We start from the raw sequence: 25318 nt of genomic DNA, 5'->3' as shown, positions 1-25318 counted from the left end.
AAAAACCAAAAAAACCAAGCAGACCTACATATGGCTTTCTTTTCCACAGAAACATTGGCCAATAATTCAATAATTTTTTTTAAGGGTAGGGGGTACTGGGGATTGAACTCAAGGATGCTTTACCACCCAGTTACATTCCCAGTTCTTCATATTTTTTTATATTTATTTATTCATTCATTCATTCATTTATTTAAATTATAAATGAACATAATGATTTTATTTTATTTATTTTAATGTAGTGCTGGGGATTGAACCCACAGCCTAACATGTGCTAGGCAAGTACTCTACCACTGAGCCACAACCCCAGCCCTTATTTTTTACTTTGTAACAGTGTCTCGCTGAGTTGCTTAAGGCCTTGCTAAGTTGCTGAGGCTGGCCTTGAATTTGTGATCCTCCTGCTTTAGCCTGCTGCGTCACTAGGATTATATAGGTGTATGCCTCGGTATCTAATGAATCCATTTCCTGTGTATTCTAAAAACAATCAAAGAACTATATTGTGGAGCCAAGCATGGCAGCACACGTTTGTAATCCCAGTAGGCTCAAAAGGCTGAGGCAGGAGGTTCTTAAATTCAAAGCAAGCCTCAGCAACTCAGTGAGTCCCTGAGCAACTCAGCGAGAACCTGTTTCACAATTAAAAAAGGGCTGGGGAGCTGGGGTTATGGCTCAGTGGTAGTGCGCTCGCCTTGCAGGTTCAATACTCAGCACAACATAAAAATAAATAAACAAAATAAAGATATTAAAAAATTAATATGGATTTGTGCGATACTATGTAAACATACATGTAAATATGGAGGTGTGCATATAAATATGTACCCACATCTATTCCTCCCCTCTCCACTTTTTCCTGTTTACAGTGCTGGGGATTATAAATCCAGGGCCATGTATATACTACATAAACAGTCTACCAATGAGCTACATTTCCAGCCCTACACATCTATTTCTTAAGTCTGTCTATTGAGTGGGCTTAGAAGAAATGACACACCAGTAGCAATGAGGACACCAAACACTAAAGATCTTGGTTTCTAAATACCATTTTCTACCAGAGTTCTCTGAAGAAATGGTTGATTTTAGGGATAAGAGAGAGAAAGTACAAGATGAACCTAAAATAACTTTTGGGCCAGTGAGAAAGAGATAAAAGAAGGACTAGGTTATGTTAAAAAAAAAAAAAAAAAACCCAAATCTCCAAAACCCAAATGTCTCCTACTAGTCATTTTCTTGTGTGGTGGTGTGGACATACTAGGGATTGAACCTAGGAACATTCTATCTCTAAGCTACATCCCCATCCTGCTATCTCCCTCTCTCTCTCTTTTTTGCCTTAATTTTTGACCAGGGTCTCACTAAGTTGCTGAGGCTACAATCCTCAGTCTTCCAAGTCTCTGGAATTGCCACCATAGGTATATACCACATTGCCTAGCTTGCCATATTTTTTTTCCCTTTTTTTTTTTTTTGTACCAGGGATTGAACTCAGAGGCACTCAATCACTGAGCCACATCCCCAGCCCTGTTTTTTGTAATTTTTAAAAATATCTTCATTTTATTTTTATTTTTATGTGATGATGAGGATCGAACCCAGGGCCCCCCTGCACATGCTAGGCGAGTACTCTACCGCTGAGCCACAATCCCAGCCCCTGTTTTTTGTATTTTATTTAGAGACAGGTTCTCACTGAGTTGTTTAGCGCCTCACCATTGCTGAGGCTGGCTTTGAACTGACAATCTTCCTGTCTTAGCCTCTTGAGCTGCTAGGCTTATAGGCATTTGCCACCATACCTGGTTTTTCTTGTTTTATCACATGTAGAAATTTATTTTTTATTTTTTATTCTTTTAGATGTTAATGGACCTTTATTTTATTTATCTATCTATATGTGGTGCTGAGAATCAAACCCAGTGCCTCACACATGCTAGGCAAGCGCTGTACCACTGAGCCAGAACCTCAGCCCCAGAAATTTTTATTTTAACTTTTTACTTTGACATAATTCTAGACTTAAGAGGAGTTGCAGTAAGAGAACAAAGAATTCCATATGCTTGTTCAGATTCCCCAAATATTAACATATCACCCCTATCTGTTGTTAATATTTTAATCTTTCTTTTCTTTTCCCTCTCTTCTCAGCCTGAATCATTGAGTCAGTTGCAGACATTATAGCTTTTATTCCTATATACTTCAATACATAGTTCCTGTTTCATATGATTCTCAAAATTAAGTAAAAGTTAACAGTGAAATATGCTACTATTCTCAAATCTTATAGACCTTATTCACAATTTGAAAGCTATCTCAATAATGTATTTTATGACAAAAGACAATCCTGCATGATACATTGCATTCAATTGTCCTGTCTCTTTTTTTCTCCCTTAGCCTAGAACAGTTAGTTCTTCAGTCTTTTTTTTTTTTTGTGTGTGTGTGTGTGTATGTGTGTGTGTGGTGCTAGGGATTGAACCCAGGGCCTTGTGCATGCAAGACAAGTACTCTACCAACTGAGCTGTACTCCAGCCCACTTCAGTCTTTCTCTGTTTCATGAAATTGATATTTTTCAAGAGCACAAGACAGTTAAAATGTTCTTCTGTTTATATGTTTAATGTTTCCTCATAATTAAATTAATGTGTTTTTGACAAGATCAATAAAGTAATATTAGGTATTATTATATCAGGAGATACCTGATATTGAATTGTGCACTGGTGATATTAACTTTGAGCATATTATTAAGGTATTGTCTCCCTGGTTTCTCCAGTATAAAGTTATTATTTTCTATTTTTAACTATTTCTTGTGCAGAGCTATTTTAAGACTATGTAAAAGTCTAACCCCTCAGACTTCCACAATAGCTAGACTGTGGAACCAACCCAGATGCCCTTCAATAGATGAATGGATAAAAAAAAATGTGGCATTTATACACAATGGAGTATTACGCAGCACTAAAAATGACAAAAATCATAGAATTTGCAGGGAAATGGATGGCATTAGAGCAGATTATGCTAAGTGAAGCTAGCCAAGCCCTAAAAAACAAATGCCAAATGTCTTCTTTGATATAATGAGAGCAACTAAGAACAGAGCATGGAGGAAGAGCATGAGGGAAAGATTAACATTAAACAGAGACATGAGATAGGAGGGAAAGGGAGAGAGAAGAGAAATTGCATGGAAATGGAAAGAGACCCTCATTGTTATATAAAATTACATATAAGAGGTTGTGAGGGGAAAGGCAAAAAAAAAAAAAAAACAAGGGAGAGAATTAAGTTACAGCAGATGGGGTAGACAGAGAGGATGGGAGGGGAGGGGAGGGGGATAGTAGAGGATAGGAAAGGTAGCAGAATACAACAGTTACTAATATGGCATTATGTAAAAATGTGGATGTGTAACCGATGTGATTCTGCAATCTGTATTTGGGATAAAAATGGGAGTTCATAACCCACTTGAATCTAATGTATGAAATACGATATGTCAAGAGCTTTGTAATGTTTTGAACAACCAATAAAAAAAAAGAAAATGAAGAAAAGGGAAATATGATAAAACAATTGTTAAATCTAGCTAATGAGCATATATGGGTATTTTTTGTTCTCTTCAACTTTTCTCATGTTTGTTATTTTTTATAATTAGGAAAGGTCTCTTGAAATTACCAATCAAAATGTTATCATCTTAGAAGAAGCCTCAACCATTTCTGCTTAAATTCCTGTATCAACTTATCTTGTCCTTCTGCATTTATTATTATAAGCTTATTAATGGTAAATGAATTATTGCAACAACTAAAAGAGGACTGTTTTGCTTCAAGGAATCCTTTTATAATGAAGATTCATACGTAATTTCACCTCCATTAAAGTTTACAGTCTAATAAAAACAGACTTTTTTTTTTTTTTTGGATACCAGGGATTGAACTCAGGGGCACTCAACCACTGAGCCATATCCCCAGCTCTGTTTTGTATTTTATTTAGAGACAGGGTCTCACTGAGTTGCTTAGCGCCTTGCTTTTGATGAGGTTGGTGTTGAATTTGCAATCCTCTTGTCTCAGTCTGAACTTCTTGGATTACAGGCATGCACCACTGTGCCTGACTGAAACAAATTCTTGTCTATAGTAGAACACTTCCCTTTTTCAATGATGCTGTGAAATAAAACTAATACTTGTTTTTCAAAGAAAATAATAATGGAACAGGTTTTATCTCTTATGTTTCAAAAAACAATATCATCAAACCCTTATCTCTCACCATGCATAAAACTCAACTCAAAGTGGATCAAGGGCCTAGGAATTAAACCAGAGACCCTGCTTCTAACAGAAGAAAAAGTAGGCCTTAATCTTCATCATGTCGGATTAGGCTCCAACTTCCTTAATAAGACTCCTATAGCACAAGAATTAAAATCAAGAATCAGGGTTAGGGATATAGCTCAGTTGGTAGAGTGCTTGCCTTGCATGCACAGGCACTGGGTTCAATCCCCAGCACCACAAATAAATAAAAAAAAAAAAAAAAAGGAAAAGAAAATAAAGAATCAATAAATGGGAAATGGGATGGATTCAAACTAAAAAGTTTATTCTGAGCAAAATAAACAATCTGTCAGGTGGGTAGAGAGCCTACATCTTGGGAGCAAATTTTTACCCCTCACACATTAGGTAGACCACTAATCTCTAAGATATATAAAGAACTCAAAAACTGTAACACCAAAAAAAAGAAAACCAAATAACCCAATCAATAAATGGGGCCAAGGACCTAAACAGACACTTCTCAGAAGATGATATACAATCAATCAACAAACATATGAAAAATTTTCATCATCTCTAGCTATTATGAAGACAAACAATAGTAAGTATTGGCGAGGATGTGGGGAAAAAGGTACACTCATACATTACTGGTGGGACTGCAAATTGGTGCAGCCAATATGGAAAGAAGTATGGAGACTCCTTGGAAAACTGGGAATAGAACCACAATTTGACCCAGCTATCCTACTCCTCAGTCTATACCCAACGGACTTAAAAACAACATTCTGCAGGGACACAACCACATCAATGTTTATAGCAGCACAATTTACAATAGCTAAATTGCAGAACCAACCTAGATGCTCTTCAGTAGATGAATGGATAAAAAAAAAATGTGGCATATACACACAATGAAATATTACTCAGCAATAAAAGAGAATAAAATCATTGCATTTGCAGGTAAATGGATGGAGTTGGAGAAGATAGTGTTAAGTGAAGTTAGCTAATCCCACAAAAACAAATGCTGAATGTTTTCTCTGACATAAGGAGACTGATTCATAGTGGAGTAGGGAGGGAAGGGAAGGGAAGGGAGCAGGGGTTAGAAATATGGTGGAATGTGATGAACATATTATCCAAAGTACATGTATGAAGACACAAATTGGTGTGAATATACTTTATATACCAGAGATACAAAAACAATGAGCTCTATATGTGTAAAATGAATTGTAATGCATTCCACCGTCACATATATAAAAAAAATCAATAAAAAATATCAAACTGGTTGCTGGATACATTAAAAAAAAGAAACAATATCATCAAGGCAAAAATATGAGATATGCTAACTCATGGTCCCACCATCTGCAAATTAATTCTCTGCATCATATAATGAAAAGAATAAGCATTTTAATTAGAACATTTGCCATGTATCAAATTATGCAAACACACTCTTTATAGTGTTGTTTGAACACAGAAGTAGAGATACTTCTATGAGCTTTACAAATTAAGTTTAGTAAACACAAATGACTACAAACTCATAAGTAATTAGTGTGCAGATCCTCTTTCCAGACAACCAAGTGACATTTTTTATTTATTTTTTAACCAAAGACTAATGAGCACATCTTTTTGTGTTAAGGTTGATCAAAGCTCATTGTATTTCACATAGTCGGGTGGGAAAATGCATTATTAGTTTATTGTGGCTTAGGTCTACTCTCATGGGGTCTCTCTCTTGTCCTAGAAAGGGAGTGTTTATTTTAATCTATAACGTTTAGAAAAGTCTGATGATGCGTATTAATGCAAAATGTTCAGATGAAGGTACATGAAAGCCTTCCTAAGCCAAATCCAGTTTACTTAGATGTACAATTCAAATGGAAATAAATGTTATTTAGGAGTTATGACAGGTAGAAAAATTAACGGAATCTGTTTTCCCCTTAACAGAAATGGTACATTTTTATAATTGCTTGATTTACAGTATGAGCCAGGGACCAGATTTTCTTAGACTAAGGCTAACTCATATAAATTCACATAATGCATGAACCCACTAAGTTAATTAGCCCTTGGCCTATGGAATACCAAATATAATTCTAAATTAAACTGTGTGTTACCAATTTAGCTTCAGAAAGGTGGCTGGAGATTTAACTTAAACTTTGATCTTTGCTCTAAATGTGATTGAAATCACTCGGTAATGGGTCAAATCAAAACATTTTTTCCCCAGTCTATTTGCATGTACATGCTTGTTGAAGGCTGATCTAGCTAAAACATATGTCATATCAACTGACAGGAGTGATCTAGCTGAGGCAGGAAACACTACCACTGCTTCTTCTTTTAGAAAATCTTGGCTTCTAAGAACAACCTTCATAATCTTTTTCCATCATGGATATAGGAGGCTGTAGGAGATATTCTCAGGTGGAGGAGGCAGCCTAATTTAAAGGCCTCTTCAAAGTTGATTCTTACCTCTTTGCCATTCATTCTAACCAGCCAGGATTCTTCCTTGAAGTTGGATCTTTTGTTGGCACCTTTGTCATTCCCACTGGTTCTACTTTCTAGAAATTCCTTCTGCTACCACCATCCATTTTCATGCAGAGAAGTCCCAAACCTGGACACTGTCTTCTGTCTGTCCAAGTCTTATCTTTCACTGTATTTGTCCCATAGAACTTATGCTCCACCACATGGTTGCTCTTGTACACTTGACTCCTAACAGGTTTTATTCCCGTTTCAAACATGGATTTGTAAATGTTAGTAATATTTTTAAGAAATGCTTGAGCACTGAAATATATCCCAAGCTCTTTTCCTTTTATTTTTAAGACAGACTCTCATTAAGTTGCCCAGGCTAGCCTTGCATTTATAATTTGTCTCAGCTTCCTAAATAGCTGGGTTTACAGGCATGTGCTATTATGCCCATGAATTTCATAAATTTTTTTTTAAATTAATTTTTATTGTTGGTTGTTCAAAACATTACATAGTTCTTGATATCATATTTCACACTTTGATTCAAGTGGGATATGAACTCCCATTTTTACCCCGTATACAGATTGCAGAATCACATCAGTTGCACATCCATCGATTTACATATTGCCATACTAGTGTCTGTTGTATTCTGCTGCCTTTCCTATCCTCTACTATCCCCCCTCCCCCCTCCCCTCCCCTCTTCTCTCTCTACCCCCTCTACTGTAATTCATTTCTCCCCCTTATATTTTTCCCCCTTTCCCATCACTTCCTCTTGTATGTAATTTTGTATACCACTGAGGGTCTCCTTCCATTTCCATGCAATTTCCCTTCTCTCTCCCTTTCCCTCCCACCTCTCATCCCTGTTTTACGTTAATCTTCTTCTCCTGCTCTTCGTCCCTACTCTGTTCTTAGTTACTCTCCTTATATCAAAGAAGACATTTGGCATTTGTTTTTAAGGGATTGGCTAGCTTCACTTAGCATAATCTGCTCTAATGCCATCCATTTCCCTGCAAATTCTATGATTTTGTCATTTTTTAATGCAGAGTAATACTCCATTGTGTATAAATGCCACATTTTTTTTTATCCATGCGTCTATTAAAGGGCATCTAGGTTGGTTCCACAGTCTTGCTATTGTGAACTGTGCTGCTATGAACATGGATGTAGCAGTGTCCGTATAGTGTGCTCTTTTTAGGTCTTTAGGGAATAGACCGAGTAGGGGAATAGCTGGGTCAAATGGTGGTTCCATTCCGAGCTTTCCAAGAAATCTCCAAACTGCTTTCCAAATTGGCCGCACCAATTTGCAGTCCCACCAGCAATGTACAAGTGAACCCTTTTCCCCACATCCTCGCCAGCACTTGTTGTTGTTTGACTTCCTAATGGCTGCCAATCTTACTGGAGTGAGATGGTGTCTTAGAGTGGTTTTGATTTGCATTTCTCTGCTAGAGATGGTGAGCATTTTTTCATGTACTTGTTGATTGATTGTATGTCCTCCTCTGAGAAATGTCTGTTCAGGTCCTTGGCCCATTTGTTGATTGGGTTATTTGTTATCTTATTGTCTAATTTTTTTAGTTCTTTGTATATTCTGGATATTAGGGCTCTGTCTGAAGTGTGAGGAGTAAAGCTTTGTTCCCAGGACGTAGGCTCCCTATTTACCTCTCTTATTGTTTCTTTTGCTGAGAAAAAACTTTTTAGTTTAAGTCCCATTTGTTGATTCTAGTTATTAACTCTTGTGCTATGGGTGTCCTATTGAGGAATTTGGAGCCCGACCCTACAGTACGTAGATCATAGCCAACTTTTTCTTCTATCAGACGCCATGTCTCTGATTTGATATCAAGTTCCTTGATCCACTTTGAGTTAACTTTTGTGCATGGTGAGAGAAAGGGATTCAGTTTCATTTTGTTGCATATGGATTTCCAGTTTTCCCAGCACCATTTGTTGAAGATGCTATCCTTCCTCCATTGCATGCTTTTAGCCCCTTTATCAAATATAAGATAGTTGTAATTTTGTGGATTGGTTTCTGTGTCCTCTATTCTGTACCATTGGTCCACCCGCCTGTTTTGGTACCAGTACCATGCTGTTTTTGTTACTATTGCTCTGTAGTATAGTTTGAAGTCTGGTATAGCTATACCGCCTGATTCACACTTCCTGCTTAGCATTGTTTTTGCTATTCTGGGTCTTTTATTTTTCCATATGAATTTCATGATTGCTTTATCTATTTCTACAAGAAATGCCGTTGGGATTTTGATTGGCATTGCATTAAACGTATAGAGAACTTTTGGTAATATTGCCATTTTGATGATGTTAGTTCTACCTATCCATGAACAGGGTATATTTTTCCATCTTCTAAGATCTTCTTCTATTTCTATTTTAGGGTTCTGAAGTTTTCATTGTATAAGTCTTTCACCTCTTTTGTTAGGTTGATTCCCAAGTATTTTATTTTTATTGAGGATATTGTGAATGGAGTGGTTGTCCTCATTTCCATTTCAGAGGATTTGTCGCTGATATACAGGAATGCCTTTGATTTATGAGTGTTGATTTTATATCCTGCCACTTTGCTGAATTCATTTATTAGCTCTAATAGTTTCTTTGTAGACCCTTTTGGGTCTGCTAGGTATAGAATCATGTCATCTGCAAATAGTGATAATTTAAGTTCTTCTTTTCCTATTTTTATGCCTTTAATTTCTTTTGTCTGTCTAATTGCTCTGGCCAGTGATTCGAGAACTATGTTGAACAGAAGTGGTGAGAGAGGGCATCCCTGTCTTGTTCCAGATTTTAGAGGGAATGCCTTCATTTTTTCTCCATTCAGAATGATGCTAGCCTGAGGCTTAGCATAGATTGCTTTTACAATATTGAGGTATGTTCCTGTTATCCCTAGTTTTTATAGAGTTTTGAACATAAAAGGATGCTGTGTTTTGAAATAAGGGATGCTGTACTTTGTCGAATGCTTTTTCTGCATCTATCGAGATAATCATATGGTTCTTATTTTTAAGCCTATTGATGTGGTGAATAACATTTATTGATTTCCGTATATTGAACCAACCTTGCATCCCAGGGATAAATCCTACCTGATCATGGTGTACAATTTTTTTGATATGTTTTTGTATCCGGTTCGCCAGAATTTTATTGAGGATTTTTGCATCTAGGTTCATTAGAGATATTGGTCTGTAGTTTTCTTTCTTTGAAGTGTCTTTGTCTGGTTTAGGAATCAAGGTGATGTTGGCCTCGTAGAATGAATTTGGAAGTTCTCCCTCTTTTTCTATTTCCTGAAATAGCTTGAAAAGTATTGGTATTAGTTCCTCTTTAAAGGTTTTGTAAAACTCTGCTGTATACCCATCCGGTCCTGGGCTTTTCTTAGTTGGTAGTCTTTTGATGGTTTCTTCTATTTCCTCAATTGATATTGGTCTGTTTAGGTGGTCAATATCCTCCTGACTCAATCTGGGAAGATCATATGACTTAAGAAATTTATCGATGCCTTCATTGTCTTCTATTTTATTGGAGTATAAGGATTCAAAATAATTTCTGATAATCTTCTGTATTTCTGAAGTGTCTGTTGTGATATTGCCTTTTTCATCCCGTATGCTAGTAATTTGAGTTCTCTTTCTCTTTGTTAGCGTGGCTAAGGGTCTGTCGATTTTATGTATTTTTTCAAAGAACCAACTTTTAGTTTTGTCAATTTTTTCAATTGTTTTCAACTGCCCCTCCGCAGTTTGTTGGGCCTGACCTGCCGGTGGGTGGCAAGTGGACCTAGCTTGCAGGCCCAGGGGTGGCTCTGCTGCTCCGTGGTTGCTGGGCCTGATCTGCTGGTGAGTCACAGGTCTGCCTACCTTGCAGGCGTGCGGCGGCTCTGCCCCTCCCCCAACCGGGGCGATGTGTCTGGCGGGCCGCTGGGCCTGTTCTGTCGGTGGTCACGGTTCCGCCTACCTTGCAGGCGCATGGGGCAGCTGTGCCCTCCGCAGGTTGCTGGGCCTGACCTGCCGGTGGGTCGCAAGTCCGCCTACCTTGCAGGCGCTGGAGGTGGCTCTGCCGCTCTGCGGATTGCTGTGCCTGTTCTGCTGGTGGGTCGCAGGTCCGCCTACCTTGCAGGCGCCCGGCGGCTCTGCCCTTCCCGCAACCAGGGCGATGTGTCTGGCAGGCCACTGGGCCTGTTTTGTCGGTGGTCACGGTTCCGCCTACCTTGCAGGCGCGTGGAGCAGCTGTACCCCTCCGAGGGTTGCTGGGCCTGACCTGCCGGTGGGTGGCAGGTCCATCTACCTTTCAGGTGCGGGCGGTGGCTCTGCTGCTCCGCGGGTTGCTGGGCCTGATCTGCTGGTGGGTCACAGGTCTGCCTACCTTGCAGGCTCGCGGCGGCTCTGCCCCTCCCCCAACTGGCACGATGTGTCTGGCTGGCCACTGGGTCTGTTCTGTCAGTGGTCACGGTTCCGCCTACCTTGCAGGCGCGTGGGGCAGCTGTGCCCCTCCGCAGGTTGCTGGGCCTGACCTGCCGGTGGGTCGCAGGTCCGCCTACCTTGCAGGCGCGGGGGGGGGAGGGGGGGCCTTTTTTGTTTTTTTTTTTACGTGGCGGGTGACGGGTGATTTCAAGCACATAGAGAACTGCAGTTTGATCCACTCTTTATTACCCTTTCAAAAGAGAAATAAACAGTTGCTGGGCATGGTGGCAAATGCCTGTAATTCCAGCTTCTTGGCAGGCTGAGGCAGGAGGATTGCAAATTTAAGGCCTGCCTGCACAATTTAGATCCCGTCTCAAAATAAAAACAATAAAAAGGGCTGGTGATGTAGTTCAGTTGTAGAGTATCATCGGGTTCATTCCCCAGTACCACAGGGGAAAAAGTCATAAATTGATTGAAACGATTAATATATCAGAAAAAAATGTACTACTGTTATTATAATTTTATTTACATCTCATGATGAATGCTTAGTCTACTTTAGATTATTTTCCCAATCCTAGATGAATAACATGAAGACACTATATGATAATTCTCAATAAAGCTTTGCTGGTTTTTTAAAAGGGAAATAATAAAATATGAAAATTATGGCATAGGAAGTTGGATAAAGCATTTTGATGAGAGAAAAAAGTAGGCTACTTATATGTAATTCCTTTCTGTAGCTCTAAAAGTTGACAGTGAGGTATAAAAATTTATAAACTTCCCTTAGGGGAAAATTATGTCAATGCACTGAAGCTAATTAGAAAGATTACAAAGCATACCCACACACAATAAATGAAATATAACCTAACATTTGTATTATATATCAGTAAACATATTATTTTTAAGAAAATTATAAAACTCTTATAAAAGAAAACCATCATCACCATTTAGAGTTATGGTGATTATTTCTTAGAAGTTCTTCTAAAATATGCCTGCTCTAATTGGATGCTTTTTCTTTATATGCAATCATTGACTAATTCAACTTGGGTCTATTCTTAAAATCAAGATGCAAAATCTTTCAATAGGTGTTGATAAAAATACTATTTCATTAACAAAAGTTGCCCATCATATAGAAAAAAAAAGGAAAAATTTGAGGGTTCTGTCATTTTAGATAAAGCAAGGTTAAGGAAATTTGGACCCATCTTCATTGATAGCACCTGAAAGAATTACTAGCAGTATTTGCATACCCACTATCCTTCTTGCACACTCAAATCTCAAACCTCTTTTTCTTCTACAGCTTTCTCTTCCTGCCCTCGCCCTTAGCCTCTAGGCTATATTGTGGAGAATCAGTATCTGTCACTTTGACAGATTTTAGCCTTTCTATGACACTCATAGATTAAAATTATTTTCCTGACATCTGGATGCATTATTTATTGGAAAAGATTCATTACCTAAATGATAAAGTAGGAAATATTTTAAAATCCCCAAATTTTATTCTATTAATGAAAGTTCTTCAATAGATAGATTTCAACCATCACCACCACCATCATGTGTCTTCATTATGGTGGTTGACATATTACATTCCCACTATGGAACATGGTCCATGTATGTTGCTGTATGTACTCTTCACAATAATTCTATGAAGACAGTTTTTCCCAATCTAATAAGTGAGGAAGATAAATGCTAAAGCACAGAGGAGTTAAGCAATTTGCCCAATGACATATTACAAATAAATGGCAAAGTCAGGATTCACTTAGTACTGTGGCTAGAATGTGTTATTTTCCTAATAGTTTTGAGGCTTCATAACTTAGATGTAAGAGGCCTATTATTAATTAATTCATCAAACAACTAAATTTTAATGAATAACTGGCATTGTGGTAGGCAATGGGATTAAAATCGAATTTAAAACAGATTGAAAAAAATAAAAACGAAAAAGCACTAAATGCTACTTAGAAACTAATCTGCACTTGGCTGCAAAAAATATTTCTGGGAGCCAGGCGCTGTGCTGCATGCCTTTAATCCCAGTGGCTCAGAAGGCTGAGGCAGGAGGATCACAAGTTCAAAGCCAGCCTCAGCAATGGCGAGGCGCTAACCGACTCAGTGAGATCCTGTCTCTAAATATAAAAATGGGGCTGGGGATGTTGCTCAATGGTTGAGTGCCCCTGAATTCAATCCCCAGTAACAGCCACCCCCCCCTAAAAAAAAAAAAAAGATTTCTGAGAAATTTTTGTAGTACAAAACACCATAAAAATTGCTACTTTTGTATGAGGGGTGTTCATTATTCATTCAGCTCCCCTCTCGCTTTCCATGTTCCCATAAATGCCCACAGGTTCTGACATATTTTTTCAATATCAGAAACAACATTTTATACAATAATGGTATTGTGTTTCTGAGAGGAGATTCCTGGACTCCTACAAACATTAACATATTTATTACCATGACACTAGAATAAAAGGATGTCTTGTTAACATCAAAGGTCCCCCAAGAAGAGTATCGATCAGTAAATGTGTTGGAAACCATGACCAAATTTAAGAACTGGCAATTGGCTGCCTGGGCCAGCAGACTTCAGGAACTTCCCTGATTGTGGAATTCAATCAAAGGTAGTCCAAGAAGCCTTATAGTTTTCAGTATCCATGGGGGAAAAAAAGAAAGCCAGGAGGTCCAGATTAAAGGACACTAAGAAAATCTCGATGATCTCCCTCCATCCCCATCACTATACAACTAGGCCAACAGCTGGGTCATGCAGGGTGAAACTAGGACTCCTTTCAAATATAATCTCAAAGCTCAGGGTCTGACTGTGATATCTCTTAATACCTCAGCCAGAACAATAGGCACTTCTTCAAAAAGAAACTTCCTTAGGCTCTTACTGTTGCTCTGGTCCCAGAGAGCTTCCTGGTGTCAGTCTACCACTTCTGATATGCTTAACTGACTGGGCTAATAGTCTATGTCAATTTTTCTTGTGTATAATAAGGCAATATAAAAGAGAATAAATGATGATAATCATAGGTTTATCAATAAGGCACCCCACTGTACTTTAAAGACACTTTCATAAATATTGATTTATTTCCTACCCATTTCATATAAACAAATATCAAGAAATAAATGTAATTCCTTTTTAGAGGTTAGACAAGTAAAAGATTTAATTACATGTATTGCTTATTTTAGCCATATCTAAAATTTCTCGGTCCAGAATTTCTTGATGAGTGCCCTAAGAACTAGGGAGATTAGAAAATTAGCAAATTTATACTGTTACCATATGAAAACAGCAAACAGGTGATTCTAGAAAATTAAGGTTTTCACCTTATCATGATTATGTTAATAAGTTCAAATGTAAACATTTCATATTCTACCACTTACTGCTTTGCCCTTCATAATTTTAAAATTATGATCTGAATTATTCTACATGTTAAATATAATTTTTTAAAGCATTGGGCACCAACATCAACATTTAAAATTTTAGTTTCTGCTACTTTACAGAATCTATTTTAAACTCTTAATTAAAAACTTCACACAATATATGGCACAGATTTTTCTGGCAAAAGGTGAAAAGGTGATTATAATGTCATAAAAACTATTAAAGTACCTTTTAAAAGGGACACTTTAGCAAGAGGTTCATTTAGGTCTTGCTCATCCATTTGGGCGTCTATAGAAAGGTGAAAAAAGAGAATTACAGAGAGCACTCAGAACTATCAGCAATCTATTATTATCAAAATAAGTAACTAAATTTACACAGCTACTATAGTTGGATAGTTAAAAGTAGTTTTTAAAGAAATATCTAACAGTCAAGGGAGTGAATTGACAAATGAAAGCACTATTTTTCCCCTACAAAGTTTGAAATCTCCATCTACATTAACTTGCGTACCTAAAGTGCTATTAACAGCTGTAGATTTGTAAACATTAGGTTAAAACTCACCTGTAGTGTCGTCGCTGCTTTTTTCCTTGCTTGGACTCAGAGTATCTGATAAGTCAGAATCCTTTGCTCTTGCCTGGTTTTCTACCAAGAAAAAACATAAAAGTAAAAATCTTATTATAATTAAATATCTTATAACAAGAAAACTGCTTCAGGGTATGAATGCTCAAAATCTACTACTATGCAAAGTAGTAGATTTTAAAAATTAACTGATCACTGAATCTTACTTTGTCACTACCCCAGTCCAAAATGGAATGCTGGTTATTACACGGAGCTCACATTAAATTATAATGTGGATTGTATCTGCTACACAGAGGGCTGGGTTTTTTTTTTTGTTTGTTCAAGGTTGTCCACTTGCCAACTAGAAATAAAAATGAAGCAAGCTTTGTTGAAGTATTCAGAGAACTGCAACAAATATAGCAAAATTACCAGTACAATGTGGACATTGTATGAAGAGGATGAAAGAAAAAGGCTTTATTATATAAAAACACTAGCTAGAAGGTTGCCTTAGTAATATTTATACTCATGTAATAAAATCCTATAAAAATCACATTTGTTACAAAATACCTTTAGAATAAGAAAATAACAATCTATTTCTTTAGAAACCATAAATATGGAATCACACTGAGGAAAAACTTTTTTAAAAGTTTGGTACTTATTTGCAAGGGATGCTCTGCCAGGTCCAATGAAGACACCCTAGGCCTAGTTTTCAACTAATTGCTCTCAAAAATCCTAATTATAGGCCAACATTTTATTAAAGATGACTGGTAATTAATTAGGCTCCAGATTCTCATCTGTAATGGCATATTCACATATACTATGCTATTCTTTAGGGCAGCATTTACAAAGAAGGCAATTTCTCTGCCCAAAATCCTGTAGCATTTCCTCATTCTCCACAATCCCTCAGGCAAACTTTATGTTGCAGAATTTAGCAACATAAATTAATTCCCACAGTAGTTTTGCTTGAGTCATGTCAGCTTCTTTATAGGGGAGGTGTACCAGCTCATAATAGTCTACAATTTTTTGCTCAAGTAAGTATTTCCCTACCCTCAACTTGGCCTATTCCTTCTGTAAGATAAAGCTGAACTCCCCATTATCTCTAAGATACTTTTCATTTCTCCAGGATGATGTTTATTTTTATTACTAATTTTCTGTATCTTATTTATTTGCAAATGTATGTTTATAGTGGTACTGGGGTTTGGACCCTGGGTGCTCTACCACTTTGGGATTAAAGGCATGAGCCACTATACCTAAGTCTATGTGTATATATTTTATTTTTCTAGTGGGATTACAAATTCACTAAGTGTATGCTTATTTCTTATAATATTATGTGTTTGTACTATTTGTGGAAATATATATCAAAATTTTAAATGTGCAAACTCTAGTATTTTTTCTAAGGAAACAAAAGTCTATATAAGGTATATGCAGGGTATATTGATGCTCAATACTATATTGTTCATTATGGGAAAATGAAATGTGCATACTGTGGAATGGAAAATATTCAAGATACACTTACTATTAAGTAAAAGAGTATGTATAACTATGCAGAAAGATTCATGGCAAACATTTATTAATTTCATATAGTTAAACTATTATTTCACATTTTTGTAGTGACTATATATACTGTTTTCTAATTGAGATATTTTCCATTTTGAAAGAAATTAGAAATACATTTAAAACAGCTATTACTGTCAAAATACTTAATATATTAAAATGTAACTTGTTAAGGGTGTTTCATATTAAAACACTCCTAGAATTTGTGGCTTAATTTGCTTCTTTTTTCACTGCCATTTTTAGTCAAAAAGTCAACTGCTAAGTGACAGGAAGCTCAGATTAGAAGTGATCATCAAGGCCCATGGGAACCTAATCTGTGACCTCTGCTACATTATGGTGTGCCACTGACAGACATTTCTGAATGTTCTGGTTTTGATCACAAAGTTATATTCTCAAATAAAACATGCTTGTACACCTAATCTCTATAAATGATAGAAAAAGAATCATTGTGGAAGAACAGATAGGAAAATGGCTCTCCCCGGATGTTTGCTGATTTTTGGCAATTTTATGATCTTTACTTTGAAGTGAAACAAGTGTTGATGAACCCAACCTAATTCTATCTTAAGAGGTAGAATTGGGAACCATCTTGTCACAAAGTTATTAAAAGTTCGTTTCTGTTTTACTAAGATAACTATTTGGCCTGACCTTATTCTGAGGGCTAATCTTATTTGGAATTCTTTCCCCTGCTCTAAACTCACCTTTGCCTGGCTCTCCTTGACCAGATAACAACCCTCCCTAAAACCTTAGCAGCCCCTCAGAAATTCTGTTGTTGGAATCTCAATTTACTCCCTACCTTGAAAGCATGTGGATCATTAATCTGCTATCTGCCTTTGAATTATGCTTGCCAGAATCCTGTTAGCTGTAAGTTCCCAAGAAACCCCCGTTTGTAAGTTTTTGTGCTATAAAAGCTTTTTCCTGGAGAGCTGGGCTGCTGTTCTCTGCTTTGGGTGAAACAGCTGCTGGCCAACTAGTTCTCTTGTGTACACAATATAAGCTTGCTTTAATTTGATTTAAAATTGGAGTCGATGGTCTTTTCTTTGTGTCATGGATTTAACAGTGTGTATATTCAAAAGTATTTCCTTGACTTAGAAGGAAGTTTTGTCCTATATTTAGAGTATTAACTTGTGCTATAAAATTGCCTTAAATGTGGGGCACCAAATCTTCCATCAAGATCTCACTAAAATGTAAGCTCCTTAAGAGAATGGATTTTTGTCTATTTCATTAACTACTATATTTTCTATGCATAGAACAGTGCTGAAAGAGATGAAAGAAGGAAGGAAGTTGATTGAAGGTACACATCTACTTTGGAATACGAATGCAAGTTTTCAGGGAGTCAAATGACAGTCCATCATTGTGTGGCCTGATACAACAGGCCACACATACAATATTAAAAAAGGGGGGGGTGCTGGGTATGTAGCTTAGTGGTAGAGAGCCCTGGGTTCAGTCTCCAGCACTTTAAACAAAACAAAACAAAAAACCCCCAGTGGCAAACCAACTCTATTCAAGAATGAAACACAAAACTAAATGAACTAACTAACGTGAGACTGTCTACTTATTTTCAAAACATCTATTCTTCAGTTAGAGCATTAACTTATTTTCAAAACACCTATTCTCCAATTATGAAGATGCCACCAATTTCTAGTATTAAAAAAAAAAATCACTGGGTGTGGTAGTGCATGCCTGTAATCCCAGAAATTTGGGAGGTTTAGGCATGAGGAACACAAGTGTGAGGCTAGTTTGGCAACTCAGCAACTCAAAATAAAAAATAAAGAGGGCTGAGGATATAGTTCAGTGATAGAGCACCCAGAGTTCAGTTTCTGTAACAAACCCTCCCCAATCCACCTATTACTGATTGTCTCTGCAGTGCTTAATAAGATGTATATTAATAATATATAGAAAATGGAAGAAAGCTATCAAATCAATACCAAAACGGTTCCCAAACTGGGAATCCTAAAAAAGGTATCTTTGAGTAGACATAATTACAGATGGGCAAAACGAATTTAGTGGTCATATACAATTTCCTGTACCACTGGAACAGGAAAACAAAGTTAAATATAAAAAATGGTAAACCTGATAATAGTGTTTCCTGCTTACTAAGCAACATTTCATTAAATTCCCACAACAATCTGACAAGTGAAAACTTCATTTTACAAATGAGGCAACTGATGTTTAAAGAGCCACAGTAAGTTGTCTGAAAACATATAGTTTTTTAATGGTAAAATTATCTTCTTGTATTCTTTCTATTTTTACTTCCAAAGCTACTGTAATGATTAGGTTGAGTTAGGCCTTAAACACAAAACATATACAATTTATGATAACACACTACACTTGGTGAAATCTTTAGACGATATACTTAAGACTGTAACAGTTTGCAATTGTCAATTTCTAACAACTGATATTTTCAATGTAAAAAAGAAATTTCACCAAAAATATCACCAATGAAAGCATTAAAAAAAGAGACATTTAGCCAGATTAAACAAAACAAAACAAACAAAAAAAAAACAGCTTTATAAATGGACTGAAAACGTTTAAAATGTAACATATTTTAGCCATCCAGTTTGCTCTAAAGATTAATGGGAACAAATGTTGACTACTGATAGAAAAATCCCTGGGTATATAAAACTTAGCTTTATATTTTCATTTTTAAAAGATGAATTTTGGGGGCTGGGGCTGGGGCTGAGTGGCCTAGCATATGTGTGTGGGGGGGGACTGGGGATGTAGCTTAGTGGTAGAGAGCCCCGAATTCAGTCTCCAGTACTGTAAACAAAACAAAACAATAAACCCCACTGAAACAAACATCCTTGCACATTTGTTCAATTTGTTCCTTAAGATAAAAACCCAAGGCTGGGGCTGTAGCTCCATGGCAAAGCACTTGTCTAGCATTCATGGGACCCTGGGATCGATCCTCAGCACCACATAAAAATTAACAAACAGGGGGCTGGGTTGTGGCTCAGTGCTAGAGCGCTCGCCTAGCATGTGCAGGGCCCTGGGTTCGATCCTCAGCACCACATAAAAATAAATAAATAAAGATATGTGTCCAACTACAACTAAAAAATAAATATTAAAAAATTAACAAATAAAATAAAGACATTCTGTCCATTTACAACTACAAAAAATTAAAAAAAAAAAACAAACCAGAAGTGAAACTGCTGAATGAAAAATATATTCTTTAAAACTTTCAATGCATATTTTATATACAGACTTAATAATAAAATCAGCAGTACTGCATAAAGATTTTTCAATAATGGCACATGATTTGAAGCAAACATACTGAAATTTAGAATGCATTAATTAGAAGCACTAGACAGCAAGGCACTTTTCTTTCATTAGAGAAGCACTGATTCCTTCCCTCCCCCCAAGCTTTAACTTTTATTTCAAAGTGCTGGCTACTGAACCAACTAATCTGAATAGGTATTTAGGTGATGAAGTAAAAAGCTATTTTAAAGTGTGCTCTCATCTCCCTTTAATAAGATGAAATAAATTGCCATTTGTCCTAAAAATAGTTTGCTATTCTGAAACTCAATGCCTGTTTGTCAGAACAATATTAGTGATGCATATTCTATGCATTCTTTCCCCAAATAAGGTTATCTGCTGTGAAAAGAAATTCAGAATAGAAGCCACCAGATATCTGAAATAACAACATCTGTTTAGACATTTTAAAAAGCCAATGACTCTAACTTACTTAAACATAACAAAATGTACTAAAACTAAGTATAAAATTTTTATCATTCATTGTTTTAACAGACCAAAAGGATTGCTAGTTTTACACTGGCAAAGTCTAAAAGAAATTCTACTATGACAATGAGCACATCCCACCCAGATTTATTTGCTTAATTTTCCTCATGCATAAAAGTGACTTGACAATACGATTCGATGCATTAAAACTCACTTTTCTTCTCTAAGTCTGATAACTGTAATGGAAAGAATTAACATTACAAACTACCTTGGACAATTGCTGAACCATTCATTACAAAATATAAGACAATTCTACAGACAAAAGTCACTGTTTTTGTTTAAATCAAACTGAGATATCAAAAATCAACAAAACATGAAATATAAGAAATTTTAAAGGTACTATAACCCCTAGGGAAAACCACAAGCATTTATAAGTTCATATTGTGTTTGATTAAAATTTTAAGATCAAAGCTGAAAATAATGCTGGAAGTGAAATAGATCACAACACAATTTTAATGCCTGAAGAAATCTATAACAAGCTTTAACTTTCAAAAAACAAAAACAGACATATATGCCCACTTTGAAAGAAACTTCCCAATCAAGATAATCTTTCCTAAAAGAGAAATCCAACTATTTTATATAACATCTGAAATTGTTACTAGATTGCCATTTTGTAAGCTGCAAAAAATAAACTGATGGTTAAAATACCATGACCTTGAAAATTTACACTTATCTATCTTCATTTTCCCAGAGAACTCTGAAAAACCATAGAAAAACAGAAACGAACCTTTTGAAAGCTTTGTTTCTTCTACCACTTTGGTTAGATGCCCCTCTACGATCAGCTTCTCTGCCAAAGAAAATAAATGTTACTATCCAAGCCCAAATGGAGCAGCATTTCCCTGAGCGAGGCAGTGTAACACATTCCATGACCAAATTTAAAGATGATAACATTACTCCTATGACCAAGCTTGAACAAAAACTTGAACCTGGAAGGGGAACTAAGAGAATTTAAACTATGAGAGAGCAATCAGGTTAATGCAGAAAACTGCGGGTAGGGAGACAATTGCATTTTATTTTCATTAGAGTGCACCTTATTTAATAAGTAAGTCATTGTGAATTGACTAAATTAAAACACTGTCAATTGACTAAATTGAAATAATGTATGCATTACCTCCATACTTATAATTTTTTGAGAACATTTAAAATCTATGAAATGGTCTATATGAAAATGCCTTGCTTCCATACCTTCAAAGTTTAGAAAATTAACCTTTACTAGTTATTAGTAGATAGTAAACTCCTGTTTATTGCAATGAATCAATTTGTTTTGTCTATACTGACATATTTTTAAAAAGCTCTAGACATGTATATTTTCCATTTGAAACAGGATTTAATTATTTGTTTATTCCTATTTGAAGTCATAGGTCAAGTCAAATTATACTATTCTCCAAAATAAAAAATTATTTAAAATACAAAAAGAAGCAAGTCTAGATCTTTTTTATGAAGGAAATCAGAGGAAACAACCAATGCAACCTCCTTCTTTTTCTTTTTTAATTAAAAAAATTTTTTTTAGTTGTAGTTGGACACAATACCTTTATTTATTAATTTTTATGAGATGCTGAGAATTGAACCCAGCGCCTCACACGTGGTAGGTGAGCACTCTACCACTGAGCCACAATCCCAGCCCCCCCATTTTTAAACTCTTATTTTTTAGTTATAGATGGACATAACATCTTTATTTTATTTATTTTTATGTGATGCTGAGGATCAAACCCAGGGCCTTGCACATGCAAGGTGAGCACTCTATCGCTGAGCCATAACCCCAGCCCCCAATGCAACCTTTTTAAGTCAAGGATATTGAGCTGAAATAAAATAATTGTAAAGGAATTTTACTTAGACGAGAAATAAAAATTTTGTCATACCAATAGTTTACTTTTCCCTGCTGACACAATTCAACAAAGATGCCTATAGAACATACTTCAGGAAAATGAAAAATTCTACAACTTAAAAAAAAAAAAGTCTTGTTTTATGTAAGATTATCAGTAAAGGTATAACGTATCTTCTTTATAATTTATTTGAAATCATACTTTCATATTCTACATTTCACTAGAGACTATAACTATTCTGAATATCCCTTTTTAAAATCCTGCATGCCAATCGGTATCCTTCAATTTATTCTTTTTTTTTTTTTTAAAGTAGTATAGGGTGCGGTGGTGCATGCCTATAATCCCAGAGGCTCATGAGGCTTTGGCAGTGAGTTCAAAGCCAGCTTCAGAAACAGTGAGGTGCTAAGCAACTTAGTGAGACCTTATCTCTAAACAGAATACAAAATAGGGCTGGGGATGTGGCTCTGGTTGAGTGCCCGAGTTCAATCCCTGATATCAAAACAACAACAACAACAAAAACCCAACAAACAGGGGCTGGGGTTATGGCTTAGCAGTAGAGTGCTCATCTATCATGTGCGAGGCCCTGGGTTCGATCCTCAGCACCACATAAGAATAAATAAACAAAATAAAGGTATTGTGTCCAACTACTTCTAAAAAATAAATATTAAAAAAATCCCAACAAACAAAATAACAACAACAACAACAACAAAAGAGTAGTACTGGGGGTTGAAACTGGAGTTGCTTAACCACTCACCGAGTTACATCTCTAGTCCTTTTTTTTTTTTTTTTTTTTTTTTGAGAGAGAGAGAGAGAGAGAATTTTTAATATTTATTTTTTAGTTTTTGGCAGACACAACATCTTTGTATGTGGTACTGAGGATTGAACCAGGGCCGCACGCATGCCAGGCGAGTGCGCTACCGCTTGAGCCACATCCCCAGCCCTCTAGTCCTTTTAATTTTGTATTTTGAGACATGGTCTTGCTAAATTGCTGTCCTTAAGCTTGCAATCCTCCTGTTTCAGCCTCCTGAATTGTTGGGATTATTGGTGAGTGCCACTGAGACTGGCCATGCCTAGATCTTTTTATTTTGTATTTTGAGATAGGGTCTCACTAAATTGTCAATCTGGCCTCAAACTGGTAAGCCATCTGCCTTAGTCTCTCAAGTCCCTGGGATTACAGATACGCGCCACTGGACCCAGCTTCTTTAATCTACTTTTGCAATTTGTGAAATAAGTGCTGTATTCTTTTACTCTTCAACCAGCTGTAACTTGCCTACACCCATCAGTCAGTCACTGAAACGACTCCATGATCATTACAAACTTTTGTCTGCCAAAGCCCATAGCTACTTCACATAACTTTCATTTCTTATTGACTATTTGTCCCTGTTTTTTTAAAAACAAGAATTCAAAGTAAAAGATTTAGATAATTTTAAAAGGCATCAGTATAAGAAGTAAAATGTAAGATGTCCTACCTGTCCTCTTACTCCATTCTATTCCTGAAATTCACTTCCTTCCTACAAGCAACAACTTTTTAACTTTTAGTAATTTTTTGGTTATTTACATTTATATTACTAAATAATAAACTGATTTTTAAACTCTTCCATTTGAGGTATTACTCAAAATCTTTAGGATTATTCTCTGATATGTTACTTACTATTATCATCACAAGAGTTACATTTTGCTAGTCTATAATCAATATTCTTATTGACTATTTTATATATGTGTCATATAATATGATTATATTTCCTTTCTTACACAACACTTAGTATTTTTGGAGTTTGTAATGCCACATTTTGTTTAATGATTTTTAAAAATCTCTCTCTCAAACACAGTCCAAGTTTTAGGAGAACAATAAAATTCCTCAATACTGTCAAACATCCAGGTAATCTATCACATTATCCATCCATCCCTCCCTTCTCTCAATCTTATAATCTGTGTGTGTGTGTGTGTGTGTGTGTGTGTGTGTGTGTCTGTCTGTCTGTCTGCTGGAAATTAAACCCAGGACCTAAGCTCTACCACTGAACTACATTCCCAGCTCTTTCTACTTTTTATTTTGAGACAAAAGTCTCTCTATTTTTTTGAGACAAAAAGTCTCTCAAGGTTGGCATGAAACTTGGAATTCTCCTCCTCAGCCTCCTGAGTGGCTGGGATTACAGGTGTGTGCAATGTACCTGCTCAGTCTTTTAACATTATTGCTCTAGTCTGTGTTGTATTCTGTACAAAACTCCCTGACCCTAGATTTTAAATCTTCCTTTCCTATTTTATTCTCTTGTTTTTTTTGTAACACTTCTGATAATATCCTGAGAAGTGGTGGACAGAGGGTAAAAGCTTTTGTAACTTTGTTTTTCTGAAAAATCTTATTAATGTTCTACCCTCACATTTATTTGATTGACATTTTTTTTGTTTTTTTTTTTTGTACCACAGATTGAACCTGGGGTGCTTAACCACTGAGCCACATCCCCAGTCCTTTTTAATACTTTATTAGAGACAGTGTCTCACTGAGTTGCTTAAGGCTTTGATAAATTGCTGAGGTTGGGTTTGAACTCAAGATTCTCCTGCTTCAGCCTCCTGAGCCTCTGGGATTATAGGCATGTACCATCGTGCCCAGATTGACTGACTGTATGATGAGACATAATTCTATAAGAAATAATTTTCCTTTAGAATTTTGAAAGCATCATATTTCCTTTCTTACACAATATTGTCTTCTAGTTTCTACCCAGAAGGTAAGCCTGATGATAGGATGACTCCTGTTCTTGAGTATGCATACATAGTAGAGGTTTCTTGTGCTCAGCTATACCTGGTCTGACTGTTCTTTCTGAGTACCTAGGAGGATTTTATGTCTGAGCTCCTTAGAACTGAGGGAAGTTCATAGAATGCATGCTAGCCAGAGCTAGAACATTTAAGAGAAAGTGGGACTATTCTATCCCCTCTCATCTCCCACTAAAGGAACTCTAAAAACATATGAAGACAGCAACACCATAAATTGGCAGGCTCTATCAGTCTAGACCCCTGAGTGACAATGTGGAGCACATCATGCACATGTACCGTGAGTAAGAAATAAATGTTTGTCAAATTAAGCTATTAAGACTTCAGGTTTGGGTGCTGTGGTTGTAGCTCAATTGGCACAGTGTTTGCCTAGCATGTGTGAGGCACTATGCTCGATCCTCAGCACTACATAAAAAGATAAATAACTAAATAAAATAAAGGTAACATGTCCATCTACAACTAATATCTTTTTTAAAAAGATATCAAGTTTTGGGCTGGGGTTGTGGCTCAGTGGTAGAGCACTGAGAGACACTGTGAGACACTGTGTCTGATTCT

At 36.4% G+C, this 25318-nt stretch overlaps 1 protein-coding gene across 19 annotated transcripts in view; it reads right to left on the bottom strand.

The window, feature by feature from the left end:
- Slmap (sarcolemma associated protein) overlaps positions 1-25318 on the bottom strand; it is a 159317-nt gene that overhangs the window by 22270 nt on the left and 111729 nt on the right. For all 19 annotated transcript variants that reach the window (XM_077109190.1, XM_076839893.1, XM_076840661.1 and 16 more), the window contains 3 exons: positions 20905-20964; positions 14892-14972; positions 14562-14621 (listed from right to left, as the gene is read on the bottom strand). In XM_077109190.1, coding sequence (XP_076965305.1) covers positions 14562-14621; positions 14892-14972; positions 20905-20964 — 201 coding nt within the window. The remainder of the gene's footprint in view (positions 1-14561; positions 14622-14891; positions 14973-20904; positions 20965-25318) is intronic.

Source organism: Callospermophilus lateralis, chromosome 1 (genome assembly GCF_048772815.1).
Source record: "Callospermophilus lateralis isolate mCalLat2 chromosome 1, mCalLat2.hap1, whole genome shotgun sequence".
Lineage (NCBI taxonomy): Eukaryota > Metazoa > Chordata > Mammalia > Rodentia > Sciuridae > Callospermophilus > Callospermophilus lateralis.
This window is presented reverse-complemented; position numbering and strand designations above follow the sequence as displayed.